We start from the raw sequence: 13,805 nt of genomic DNA on the forward strand, positions 1-13,805 counted from the left end.
AATGTTACTTCAATCCAAAGGGACATGGACTGAAACGGTTTTAACTAATTTCTAGTTATGGTAAAAGTATTTGTTGAGAATCCAGTTTCAAGTGTTACATTCCTCATATCTTCCTATAATAAATTTTCAAGGAATAGGAAGGAAAAAAGTGACAAGACATCATTAAATATTGACAACCATAAAATAAGCTTCTGGGTCAATTTTTCCTGCTTACTTTCTTATCTGAGAATGTTTCATGTAAAAGATGATCTTTTTATTGGAAGAAATTCTGGATTGAGAGGAGAGGTAGCTGACCCTTGGCTTGCCCCCAGCTGTACATTATTACTTCAGAGCAGATGCTGTGGATCTGTTTAAATTTGCTCTTACATAAACTTACTTTTTTTAGTTGGCTTATTTTTTTGTTCCATATGTAATATCTCTTATGAAAATGAAATAAGAAAAAATATAGCAAGACTTTTAACRATTTTATTCTGTTACCTGAAAAGTTTCTGCAAGATTTGGAAGAATGGATCTGTAACATTTTAAAAACTATGCATTTCAAAGTAATACTATAGACCAATAAAGAGCTCATTTAAATCAAACCAAGGAGGACAGTGTGATCATCTGTTCTGAACTATTACTTAAGTTAGACCACATGACCTTCCTGGACCAAATTTACCCTTGAATTCCCTAACTGCAGTTGAACAAGAACACTATTTTCCCACTTCAAATTCCTGCTATATTAGATTCCTGGTTGTACAGAGGCATCTCATTTTGACTGGAAATTTTGTTCTGTATCCAAAAAGCTTCCTCATAAAAGAGCCACCCAAAGATGATGCATTTGATGGTTTTCCTGTGAAAACATTAACCAAGAAGTTCTCTGTCTTCATCAACATTCAAGATCAAGACATCTAAATTCAGGTACCTTCATGTGTGAAGTGTCTAGGGCCCAAGTGGAGTCAGCAGAGATGCAGGCAAGGCAGGCAAAAGAGCGTAGAGAGATTTCACCAAGCAGTCATCAAGAGTCTGCTCCAGGACCTTTGAGCTCTGTTGATTGCATTGACCACAACAGCTACAGCAGGAGCGTGGTCACCCAGTGCATATGCAGAGGCCTTATTTCAGGTGTCAGTCTCTACTTGAACTCTACATACAGTGCATTGAAATAGAAAACTAGTAGTGTTTTCATTCCTTGAATTACATGAAATGTGCTTTAAGCGACACCTTGATAAATATATTCTTCAAGGCTGACCCCCATGGAGCTTCAGCTTGTCAAAATTAAATTATTAGTTCCTGCTAAATCCTTACCTGAAGCCCCTGCAAGAGTTATATAAAATGAGAGAAGAAATTGAATGAAATGATGCAAGGAAAAACAACTTGATAATTCGAATAACGTTCTCAAAAGCAAAATCACTATCACAAGTAGTAGTTGTCTGGCTACAGAACGACGGGCCGTGCTAAAGAAATAGCATGTACACACTAAAAAGCACGGAAAGGAGCCTTTGCTGTACAAATGAAGATAACTCACCTGAGTAGCTTCATCTTCATATCTAGGAGTTTTGTTACTTCACACCCTAGCTCCCTTCCTTCAGACAAGGCCTTTGAGGCTTACTATGCTGGGACATTAGTGCAACATTAGCCCTTGCAGATATCTGAAAGCTGCCTATGTGCACAGGCACATTTCTCTATACCATTAAAACCAGCAGACACCAACCTACCACTGATCTAAGCAAAACTCAACACATTGCACAGGATGAACAGTGATCTGCTATTAAACAGGCATAAATAGATTTTTTTTAAGTTTTAAAAATCTTAAACTGTAAATATTTTTCTGGAGGACATTAGGTAAAATATCACTCATACCCACCATGGACATTCTGGAGTGAGGCCAGCAAAGGGCCACAAAGACGATTAAGAGCTTGGAGCATCTGACAGACAAGGAGAGACAGAGAGCTGGGAATGCTTAGCCTGGATATGAGAATGCTCAGGGGGGATCTTATCGGTGTTTATAAATAACTTGTGGAAGGGGGGGTATATAAAGAAAACGGGACAGACTCTTCTCAGAGGTATAYAGTGAACGGACAAGAGGCAACTGGCACAAGTGAAATACAAGAAACTCCATGTAAAATAAGAAACACCACCACCCTCCCTGCAGTGAGGGTGATTGAGCACTGGAACAGGTTGCCCAGAGATGTTGYGGAGTCTCCATTCTTGGAGATACTCAAAGCTTGCCTGGACACAGTCCTGGGCAATGTGCTCTAGGTGACCCTGCTTGAGCAGGGGAGTTAGACTAGATGATCTCCAGAGATGCCTTCCTACCTCAATGATGCTGCGATTCTACAATATCTGTACAAAAAATATAAACTAATCTCACATTTGTGCTGCAAAATGACACCATTTTAGATCAAAGTAAAGCAGGCAATTGAACAAGTTTTAGATTTAAGAATCCTACCATTGTTATAGTAAGACAATATCTGTTGATGCAACTGTTCTTTTTGATGGGTTTTATTTGGATTTTCATGTGTGATTTTCATGTGGATTTTCATTTTTTCAACTGTCCCCAGAGTATATCAAGTGAGTTAGAGATTTTTGTTTCTATTTCCATTATAATTTGAAAATTTTGAATTAAGCTTCAAAAGTTCTAAACTCTGCTAACTTTCAAGTTTTAAAGAAGTTAAAAACGCAGTCTCTAATTTAAACAGCTTTATGACATATTTTAGCCTTAAATTTAAGCTGCTTCAACACAATAGTTTGAAATGTTTTCAGTTTCTGAATGGTGGTACACTTATAATTGCTCTTTTTTTAATGTGTATATTAAGTATAACCAGTGACTACGCATAAACAAACTGCTGCAATAAACCCGGAGCTTAAAAGCAGTCAAGCTCCTCCGCAGTGTGGAAGCATGAGTCCTCATATAATAACAGGTGAATGAAATTTTAAACAGCATACTAAAAGCAAATTTAAAAAAAAAATTTTAAATGCACACTAGCAACATTAAAATAATTGTATATTTGAGAACAGACTAGGATAACAACATGAAAAAGCCCACTGCTTTTAAAGCTATTTCTCACTGTACGCAAGCTTTCCTTTAATTCAAAAGGAGAGTTTCAGAAGGCCCTAAGGCCCTACACTGGATCAAGTAAAGCACCTAATGCAAATATTCTCATCAGTATATTGAATGAATCACCAGTAGAATTTAAAATAGAATTAAAATCTACATAAGTAATCTTCCCTTGTATGCGTAGCTTCACAATACCTACAGTTCATGTTTTATACATAGAAGAAATACTTTTAGATTACTCTAGTTACCTGAAGTGTTGATTATATGTAAACAGCATATAAAAGTATACTAACTTTGTGTAAATCAAGATTTTATGGTTTATTGCATTTGTTTACAATTGGGGGGTGGGGGGTTGGTGTAGCTTAACCTGAAACCATTAGACATAACTACATAGCTTTTTCCAAAATTCAGATCTTTTATCGCACAGTGATCAATTCCATCCATTCATCTTCTGTAGCTCTCTCAATTCCAGTTTTTCAGTTTGTAAGTACCAACACTACTGAAAAAGTTCAAGTTCAAACACACCTACACAAGCAGACAAACTAGACAGAATACTGTAGATAAGGCTACTCATTTTTTATAAATTTGTTGAAAGAAACCAGGCACAGAGGACTTTGGAACACACAATACTGAAAGCCACCTATGATAATCTTTGCAGGTTAGGTGTTGCAGATTCCACAATTAAGCATTCATCCCTATAGCTTTAACAATGAACATAGAGATTTTATATTTCCTCAGCACTTCAAGTAAATTGTACCTTAAACACAGTGGTTCTAAAACTGTACCATATTTACCAGAATAAGTCTATAGATGAGCTAACTAAGTGCCACCATATCATATTCAACTGTGTGCTTTACTTCACAACAGAGCTGGCTGCTCAAAGGCCAGTCTCACAACAGTGAAAAAACATGCACAACTGAACTGAGAACAGGCAACAGCAGGGCACTTAGGTACAGCATAGAGGTTCACCATGGAGCATGACAGTCAAAAGTACTGGTCACAACAATCAGAGAACCAGTACTCACACACAAGTTAAGGAAAACTGCATTATCAGACTGTACTTTTACATGAAGTCTAAGCGCAAAGTTTTGGGGATATTCCCAGTTTGCCAGTAAATTCTGAAGAACATAACCTTTAAAGATGCATAATTCTGCACATTCAATTTCACATTAAATCACAAAATAAGCATGTGCTTTTCAACCACCTGTGAATTTAACAGAAAAAAGAAAACTCTTATTTAAAACTTAAGATAAGCAAATGCATTTCCAATCTACAACTTCATGTAACATTGCTAATAATAGGGCTTGCTAAAGAAATTTTCTCAAAACATACATACAATATATACTGCAGGTAATGGGCACAGTGAACAAATTTCCATTCTCTCTACCAAATGCCTATAGATTATGCGCAGCTTTTTAATGCTGATGGTAAATTTACAAGATTCCTGCTCTTCCAGTCCAGTTCTGCCTGTATCAAGAAATAAACCTTCAGAAGTGCACATATAATATGGACTGTGAACAGTGAAAATTAGTGCTTGTTCCACATAGGTGTTGCTATAGGTCCCTGTGAAGCCCTTTCAACAGTCACAAACTCATCAGGGTTGTCAAAAGCTTCATAGTGGATTAATAAATCTTGAATAGCACACTCCTCAATCTGGAAAGAGGATAGAAAAAAAAAGCATATTTCAGTGCCAGAGCTACACTTACACCAATAACACAATTATGAACAGGCTTTAGTGGCCCTGAATGTATCTGCTACAGACTGCCTGATCAGGAAGAAGTAGATGAGGCCTTCTTCAGACAACTGGAAGCAGCCTCATGTTCTCAGGCCCTTGTACCATCTCAGGATGGTACAAGTCTCATGGGGGACTTGTACCATCCCGGAATCTGGTGGAAGGGCAATACAGTATGGCACAAGCAATCCAAGAGCTTTCTAGAATGCATTGATGATAGCTTCCTAACACAGGTGATCAAGGAGCTGATGAGGGGAGATGATCTGATGGACTCAATACTCACAAACACGGAAGAACTGGTTGGGAATGCGAAGGTCAGGGGCAGCATTGGCCACCCATAAGATGGTGGAATTCTGGATCCCAAGAGAAGGGAAGAAAACAAAAGGCAGAATCACAACTCTGGACTTCAAGAGAGCAGGCTATGGTTTGTTTGGGGATCTGCTTGGAAGAATCTAATGGGATATGGCCATGGAGAGAAGAGGAGTCTCCAGGAGAGCTGGCTGATTTCAAGGATCACCTCCTCCAAGCTCAAGAACAGTCCACCCTGACAAGCAGGAAGTCAGGCAAGAGTGGCAGGAGGCCTGCATGGATAAACAATTTGCTCCTGACTAAACTCAGACACAAAGGAAGCATACAAGAGATAGAAACACAGACAGGTGACCTGGGAGAAAAAACAGACACACTGTGTGAACACGCAGGAATGCTGCCAGGAAAGCCAGGACGAGGGACACAAAGGGCAACAAGAAAGGCTTCTACAGATACATAAGCAGCAAAAGAAAGACTACAGAAAATGTGGGCCTGCTACTGAATGACAAAGGACATGGAAAAGGCTGAGGTACTCAATGCCTTCTTTGCCTCTGTCTTTACTGGCAAGACTGGCCTTCAGCAATCCCAGGCGGGGACCAGTGGGGAAGTCTGAAGCAAAGATGACTCACCCTTGGTGGAGGAGGATCAGGTTAGGAGACATATAAACAAACTGAACATACACAAGTCCATGGGACCTGACAGGAAGCACCCATGAGTGCTGAAGGAGCTGGCCAACACCATTGCGAGGCCACAATCAATAATCTTTGAACAGTCACAGTGATTCAGAAAGGTTCCTGAGGACTGGAAGAGAGCAAATGTCATCCCTGACTCCAGAAGGGCAAGAGGGAGGATCCAGGAAATGACAGGCTGGTCAGCCTTACCTCAGTCCCTGGGAAGGTGAAGGACCAACTAATCCTGCAAGTCATTTCCGAACATATGAAGGACAGGAAAGTGATCAGTAGTCAGCATGGATTTGTGAAGGGGAAAATGGTGCTTAACCAGACTAATAGCCTTCTATGATGAGAGGACTGACTTGGTGGATGAGGGGAGAGTGGTGGATGTTATCTTGACTTTCATATGGCTTTCAACACCGTCTCCCACAGCATCCTCATAGACAAGCTGTGGAAGTATGGGCTAGGTAAGTGGACAGTGAGGTGGACTGAAAATTGGCTGAACTGTTGAGTTCAGAGTTGTGATCAGCAGCACAAAGTCCAGCTGCAGGCCAGTCATTAGTATAGACCCCAGTGGATGATACTGGGGACAATACTGTTTAACAACTTCATTAATGACCTAGATGATAGGACATAGTACATGCTCAGCAAGTTTGCCAACAGTTCARAACTGGAAAGAGTGGCTGATACACCAGAGGGTTGCACTGCCTTTCAGAGGGACCTCAACAGGCTGGAGAAATGGGCAGAGAGGAACCTCACAGAGTTCAAAGGGAAATGCCAAGTCCTGCCCCTGGGGAGGATTAACCCCAGGCATCACAACAGGCTGGGGGCTGACCGGCTGGAGAGCAGCTTGGCAGAGAAGACCGTGGGGGTCCTGGTGGACTACAAGCTGAATACAAACCAGCAATGTGCCCTTGCAGCAAAAAAGGCCAACAGCATCCTGGACTGCATGAGGGACAGCATTGCCAGCAGGTGGAGGGAGGTGATCATTCCCCTCCGCTCAGCCCTGGTGAGGCCACATCTGGAGTGCTGGGTCCAGTCATGAGCTCCCCAGTACAAGAGAGACCTGGACTTGCTGGAACGAGTCCAAGAGAGGGCCACAAAGATGATTAAGAGCTTGGATCATCTGACAGAGAGTGAGACGCTGAGAGAGCTTGGATTTTTAGCCTGGAGAAAAGAAGACTTGAGGGGAATCGAGGGGAGTCTCATAAATGTATATAAATGCCTGATGAGAGGCAATAAAGACAACAGGGCTGGACTCTTCTCAGTGGTACACAGTGACAGGACAAGAGGCAAAGGGCACAAACTGAAATAGTGGCAATTCCCATTTAAAATAAGAGACAGAAGACTTCTTTAGCATGAGGGTAGTCAAACACTGGAGCAGGTTGCCCAGAGAGGCAGTGGAATCTCCATCCTTGGAGATATTCAAAACTCAACTGGACACAGTGCTGGACAACCTGCTGTTGTTGACCCTGCTCTGAGCAAGGGGGTGGGGCCAGGTGATCTCCAGAGGTCCTTTCCTACCTCAACTATTTTATGATTCTGTTAATATATAATCATGGACTCAGTCAATTTGATTTTAATACAGACCCTTACCTTACCAAACAGCAATGCGAAGTTATTGTTAAATTGTATTTTATACCATTATGTAAATTATACTTAGTATATCAATACATAACTGATCTAAAAACTGATCTCCAGAACAGCTAGTGGAAACTCCTTGCACTGCTTTCCAGCTGTAGTAACTTAGCACTTTACCTGGATCAAAGCCAAAGGCTTTTCTCTGCTCCTAATAAGAGCAGCTTCTTGCTGGAGCTCTTCCTCTACAATAGCTGCAAACATGACAGGTGCTATTACTGGAGAGCTAGTCGGGGATGTTGCTAACCAAGGACTGCAAAAAAGTAAATGACATCATGAGGTAACATCAAGAACAAGGTCAGCACAAGACACAAAACAAGATACAAAATCTAAGCCAGTGTCAAACTTACTTATGACTCTCCAGCTGTGGAGAATCCAGAACATGGTCTTCTAGGCCTGGGCTACTTCTGGTTGTATATCTGGAAAAAAAGTAGGAAGGAATGAAGGAAGGAAGAAGTCACTGACAAAGTGTTCTGCTGGATCATACCATGAATTACAAATTCACCGTAGCCATTTACAAATTTGTGTGTGGAGGGGATTCTCCCAGAAGATAGGCATAGGATTTGATGCTGAATTTCTCTCTGTGATATTGTGGTTGGAGGAGACACAGTGATGCTGATTTCTGACAACCAGAACTTTCATTGATTTTCAGCTCAGGCATTAACTTCATTTTTTCCTAATATCTGAGCATTTGAACAAAGGGTGTTTTTTTTTTGTTTTTTTTTTTTTTTTTTTAAGAGTTTTGTTTTGTTTTTTTACACATATAATAGTCAACCGAGTTATGCACAACAGCATAGACTATAAATCTCTTTGGAATTAATATGAAAAGAAGGTGGCTTCAAGATAAAAAACTGCCTTGTATTCCAAGTAAACGTTTCAGGTAAAAGAGCCATTCATTTGTTGCTACAATAACAGTACTAATAAATTATTTTCTCAAGTGTAAGTCAGCTCTTTAAGCCCATATCTATACAAGGTCTATACAAGGACCTCCCACATTCATAAGAATAGCTTAAAATTAGAATTAATGCGATTGAAAAAAGAATCCTCATAAATACCAGTAAAGAGTTCTCAACAGCAAGACATTTTATTCTGTTGCAAAATGTTAACCTATCTACAACAGGAAGACATGTTTGGTATATTTAAGCCAGAAGTATATTTGTCAGGAGAAATCCTTCACCAATAGGAAGATAGGGACCTATTCTTGTTATGTAATCTCTTTCTTTGGCAACATGCAATTTCTAGAGCCCTAAAGGAGTGTAGGTCATATGGTGAAATGCTAACAGAATTTTTTTTGAAATATTCTATGGCATCATTAAAAAAAAAAGGAAAAAAGAAAACAACAACAACAACACCACAAACAAAACTCTAATGGTGTTGGTATTTCAATAAATAAGTCTCCATTTCTTTAACTTTTCAGTAATCCTCTAAGTGGCCACAAAGTGTTGGATACGAGGAAAAATCTACAGAAAGCTCTCTAATAAGGGAATTCCAGTAACCGCTAAGTTCTCTGCCTGACATTTTTTCCCTTGAACACAACTCCAAGGACAACAAGAACTATCATTCCTACTGCTAAGCGATGAGGGCAAGATTTCAAAAACTATGAAAAGGAGCATCCATCATCAAAAATGACATCCAAATGAACCATGCCCAGCTTTTTGCAATAAAACAGGATTTTGCCCACCAAACAGCCAACTACCCAAGGAACAGAAATAAAACAAATGTTAACTGCTTTGGAAAAATATATATATATATATATATATATATATATCTGCACCAACAGCCATCGGGGATAATAGTGGACATTAAAAGAGGCTCCCTAAGGTGTCACTCCCTTGGATCAAACCCAGTAGAACCACCTTCTGCAAGGTTATATTATTTCCACGTTTCCACTGAAAAAGCACAGTTCATGTGACTAAATATGATCCTTTGCCTCCATTTGCAGTAATGCTGACCATATCAGTGAGACAGTGCATAGAGTGGAAGGAAAAAAAAAAAAAGTGTGGTGCACTCCAAATCGGTAATTTCTGGATAACCACCATTCCATAGTTTTGACAGAACTGACACATGAAGCAACAGCTCCATGCAGGGGTAGTCAAGTCTGCACTACTATACTCCAGACTGAGTGTCTATACAGCTCTAGTTCTGTTAGTTTGACCTCATTAATATGCAATGCTTTTTCCATAGGTGTTTAAGGAAATAATAGTTAAAAAGGAAAAAACAAAAAGACAAAAAAAACAAGTAGAACACCAGCATCTTGATTTTTTTTCCATTTTACCTTTGGCAAAATATTCCATAAGACACCCAGTGAAGTGCCACATAATCTTTATTTTAAAGAATAAGTTAACACACAAAGCGAGTGTGAAATCAGCTAGGAAAGGGATGGCAATTTTTGTTTAAATAAATGTTTAATTAAAAGAAAAATCATCTTAAAGTTAACGATGGTTGGAACAAGAAGCAACAGCAATCAAACCAGCAGACACAAAATAGGCGCTATTAATTTAGCAAAGGATAATAAACAGTATGACTGTTGAATAAAGCAACAGGAAAGGAAGTTCAGAAGCATAAAATATAAGGTTGTGTGAAGTGAAGCTAATAACAACCATAAGTTGAGAGTTTCTCGGCTGGAAGAGAAAGGAGAGAATGCAGGGTGCACTGATCATGGCAACATATCAGAAGTATGTTGCTTGGAAAAAAACTCCAAAAAAACAAAAAACAAATTTGACTCAAAAATACATTGGGCAAGTTGTTTCTATTTTAAACAAATACTTCTGCCAACACATACCACACTGGACAAAACTCACGTGGAAGAGCTTTCAGTTTTGGTCTCTCAGGTTCAAGGAAGAATAATCTAAAGTGGCATAGATACAGAAAAAATTAACTGAAATTGACTCTTCCACTGCTCATCTTCTGATAGCAGACTAAAACTTGGCTATAATCTCGCAAAAGGAAGGAACAAGAAGGGATATGACTGCACTTATAGATACATCTAGTGGCAGTTGTAGAGCCACTACAGAAGTGACATGCCTGTGTCAAAAGACAGTGTTGCCACAAGAATATAATTTACTAAAACAAAACTGGAAGTTCTAACTATCGTTGTGAATGGGGCTTTATGGCCTCATATGACATGAAAGTTAAAGGACTTGCTTCAAATCTGCTCTAGGTAAAAGACGGTATCTGGATTCATTTCTGACACTCAAGAACAGCCTTCTCCATGCACAAGAACAGTCCATTCCAACACGCCTGGAGTCAAGCACTCATACAGAAGGCCAGTACAGATGAACAGGGAACACCAGTTCAAACACAGAAACGAAGCATACAGACAGTAGAAGCAGGGGCAGGCTATGAAGGAGGAATATAAAAATACTGTCTAAGTGCACAGGGATAGAGTTATGAGAGCCAAAGCTCAGCTGGAGTCGAAACAAGGGAAGGATGTTCAGGGCAAGAAGAAGGGCTTCTTTATTAGCAACACCAAAAAAAGTTAAGGAAAACATGAACCCACAGCTCAATGGGAGGTTCCTGATGACAAGAAAAAGGTAAATGTTGCAGCCATTTTCGAGAAAAACTACAGTCTCACCTCACTCGCCAGGAAGGCTGCAAAGCAAATCCTTCCAGAGGTCATTTCTGAGCACATGAAGGACAAGATGACTGGGAACAGCCAGTATGGATTTATCACCCAGGGCAAATTATGTCTGACCAACTCAGTTGCTTTTTATGATCATATGTCTGGCTCTGTGGACATCTGGAGAGCAGTGGATGTCACTTTCCTTGGCTTTAGCAAGGCCTTTGACATGGTCTGTCATTGTATCCATATATTCAGTCTGGAAGATATGAATTGAGTAAGYGGACTAGAAGATGAGTGGACTGGACTGCTGAGCTCAAAAGGTTGTAATCAGGTGTACAAAGTCCAACTGGTACCAGTTACTAGTGGTGATACTGGGACCAATACTGTTTAATGTCTTTATTGATTGTCTGAATGGTAGGACAGTGCACTCTCAGCAATGTCACAGATGAACTGGGGGGTGAGCCGGACCTCAACAGGCTGGAGAAATGGGCAGAGAGGAATTCATGAAATTGAAAAGACAAGTGCAAAGTCCTGTACCTGGAAGAGAATAACCCCATGCACCAGCACAGACTGAGGCCTGACTGGCTAGAAAGCAGCTCTGCAGAGATGAACCTGGAGGTCCTGGTAGACAACTAGTCGAAGATGAGTCAGCAGTGTGCCCTTGCAGCAACTGCACTGTATTTGCAAGAGTGTAGCCAGACAGTCAAGGGAAGTGATTCTTCCCCTCTATTCTGCTCTTGTGAGTCTACATACAGAGTGTTGTGTTCAGTTTGGGGCTCCTCAGTATACAAAAGACTCTGTCATAATATAATGAGTCCAGGGGAGGACCAGCAAGATTAGGGGCTGGAGTGCATGACATGAACAGCTGAAAGAACTGTTTGCTCAAACCTAAGAAAAGAAGGCAAAAGGGAGACCTTATCGCTGCCTTCAGCTAACTAATGGGAGGGTACAGAAAACATGCAGCAAGAATCTTCTTAGAGGTGCACAGTGATAGAATAAGGAATAAACCATGGAACAGGTTCCCAGACAGGTTGGGGTATCTCCATCCTTGGAAATACTCACAACTTGACTGGGCAAGGCCCTGTACAACCTGATCTAGTTGCACCTGCTTCGAGCAGGAAGCTGAACTAGAGGACCACCAAAAGGTCCCTTCCTACTTAAATTATTCTATGATTTCAACAGCATGGGACTACTTTTAGGATGAAGTCCAGATAAATCAGTTTCCAGCTTCTATTACATGCACTTTAGAAAAAAACAAAGAACAAGAAAAGAAAAAAGATAATAAGATAATAAAAATCAGGAAAGAAACAAAGAAAAGGAAGGAAGGAGAAAAGGAGATGAAGGAACTTTTTATTGGGGCAGGGAGGATGGACAGGTGTTAAGAGCATGTTTGTACAACTTACTAAATGACCTTATTCTGGTGTCATCTCCCAGATTTATCTCTTCTTCCACCTGCTCTAATAATGCCTACCTACATGCATGTTTGACAGTAACCCCTACCTGCCTGCCCCATTTGACAGCTACAATCCAAAGAACTCACAGCACAACYGTACAAACTAATTTAAATAGTTTTTTTATATTTAACAAGCCTGTTCCAGAACAGATAAAAGTTCTTTACGAAATAAGACTTCTTTTTAAAACACACAATTAACAGTTCCAGTGTCACAGCACACTCTAGTGATCAGTTAAAAGATAAGTTTAAGTGCTTGTGTCATCTCCCTCAATTTAAGTGTGGCTTTTAAGTGTAGTAAGCAATTCAGGTATTTTGAAGCTCTTTGTGCATATTTATATTTGTGTTTCTTGCTAGTAACACTTAGTACAGATATTAAATCAACTGCAGATATTGCAACATGCTAGATTCATTCCTCAACTAGCATCAAAATATGAGAAATGGAACAGAGGGAAAAGGGAAGCTGGGATATACAGAAAAATGGAAAAAGCTTCAAAAATATAGAACTTGGAAGCCTTGAAAATTAAAGACTGATGTAGAGACACAAGTGGTTCTGCATGGAAACAAACTGGCTCAGTACTGAACCAGCCTGATTAACTCAGTTGGCTGAACTTGTCCTGACTCCTGCACAGCCACTGAGGTGTCTCAGCACTCAACTCCCCAGTGTTCCTTGAGGATTTGCTCATTTTAAGCCAGTTCAGGTCTGGTACTTCCCTGATCTAATGACTCCTCAGAAAGAAAACACAAAGCCTGGTCTCCTGCAGAACCTCTTGGGTTTTGCTGTACTGTTTGAGTCATGTACTACTTATTAGCTCAATATTAGCTATGCCAAAACTAGGCCATTCCCATGTGAAGCCACAAAGACATGTTTCCACTAAGACTCCTCAGTGTTCCCTGGAGTAACATAGTGAAGACAACTCAGGCTGCCACAACAAAGTTAAGCCATGCCAGGCCTACATTATTAGCTTGGACTATGAACTACACATGCACAGCTGCACAGCATAACTCCCAAGGCTGAGCTGACCCTGGAAACAATGCAGCCACATCCACACAGCCCAGCTTTTCAGCTAATTTGCCTATGGACTGAATCCAGTTCACATCTTTGTATTCATGACATAGCTAATCAACAGAAAGTTTCAGGGTTGCAGACAACTGGAAGGTGACAGTGTACAGAAGAGTGTTTACACAACCATACAAAAAGTCCCATCCAGGGACTACTGAAATAAAGAATATAGCTTTATAAAAAGCATCAGTTTAATTACTGCACAATTTATACAAAGAAAGAAGAGAAAGCAGGAACACCAACCATGCAAATATCTTCAGTGTCCCATCAGTAAGTCCGACATCAAAAGATCAGGATCCCTTATGCTCTACACACATTCAATTTCCTTTTCATAAAAAGGAGGAGA

At 40.1% G+C, this 13,805-nt stretch overlaps 1 protein-coding gene across 11 annotated transcripts in view; it reads right to left on the bottom strand.

Annotated features, from left to right (window-relative positions):
* Window positions 1–3,589: 3,589 nt before the first annotated feature.
* IBTK (inhibitor of Bruton tyrosine kinase) overlaps window positions 3,590–13,805 on the bottom strand; it is a 62,137-nt gene continuing 51,921 nt past the window's right edge. For 8 of the 11 annotated variants that reach the window (XM_026082620.1, XM_026082668.1, XM_026082649.1 and 5 more), the window contains 3 exons: window positions 7,735–7,803; window positions 7,505–7,637; window positions 3,590–4,690 (listed from right to left, as the gene is read on the bottom strand). In XM_026082620.1, the coding sequence (XP_025938405.1) occupies window positions 4,565–4,690; window positions 7,505–7,637; window positions 7,735–7,803 (328 nt within the window). In that variant the 3' untranslated portion in view covers window positions 3,590–4,564. Of the gene's footprint in view, window positions 4,691–7,504; window positions 7,638–7,734; window positions 7,804–10,185; window positions 10,233–10,958; window positions 11,203–13,662; window positions 13,785–13,805 lie in introns of those variants that run through there. The other 3 variants (XR_003256149.1, XR_003256155.1, XM_026082684.1) reach the window with 3 other exon arrangements.

The sequence above is a fragment of the Apteryx rowi genome, unplaced genomic scaffold (genome assembly GCF_003343035.1).
Source record: "Apteryx rowi isolate R43461 unplaced genomic scaffold, aptRow1 scaffold_1170, whole genome shotgun sequence".
Classification (NCBI taxonomy): domain Eukaryota; kingdom Metazoa; phylum Chordata; class Aves; order Apterygiformes; family Apterygidae; genus Apteryx; species Apteryx rowi.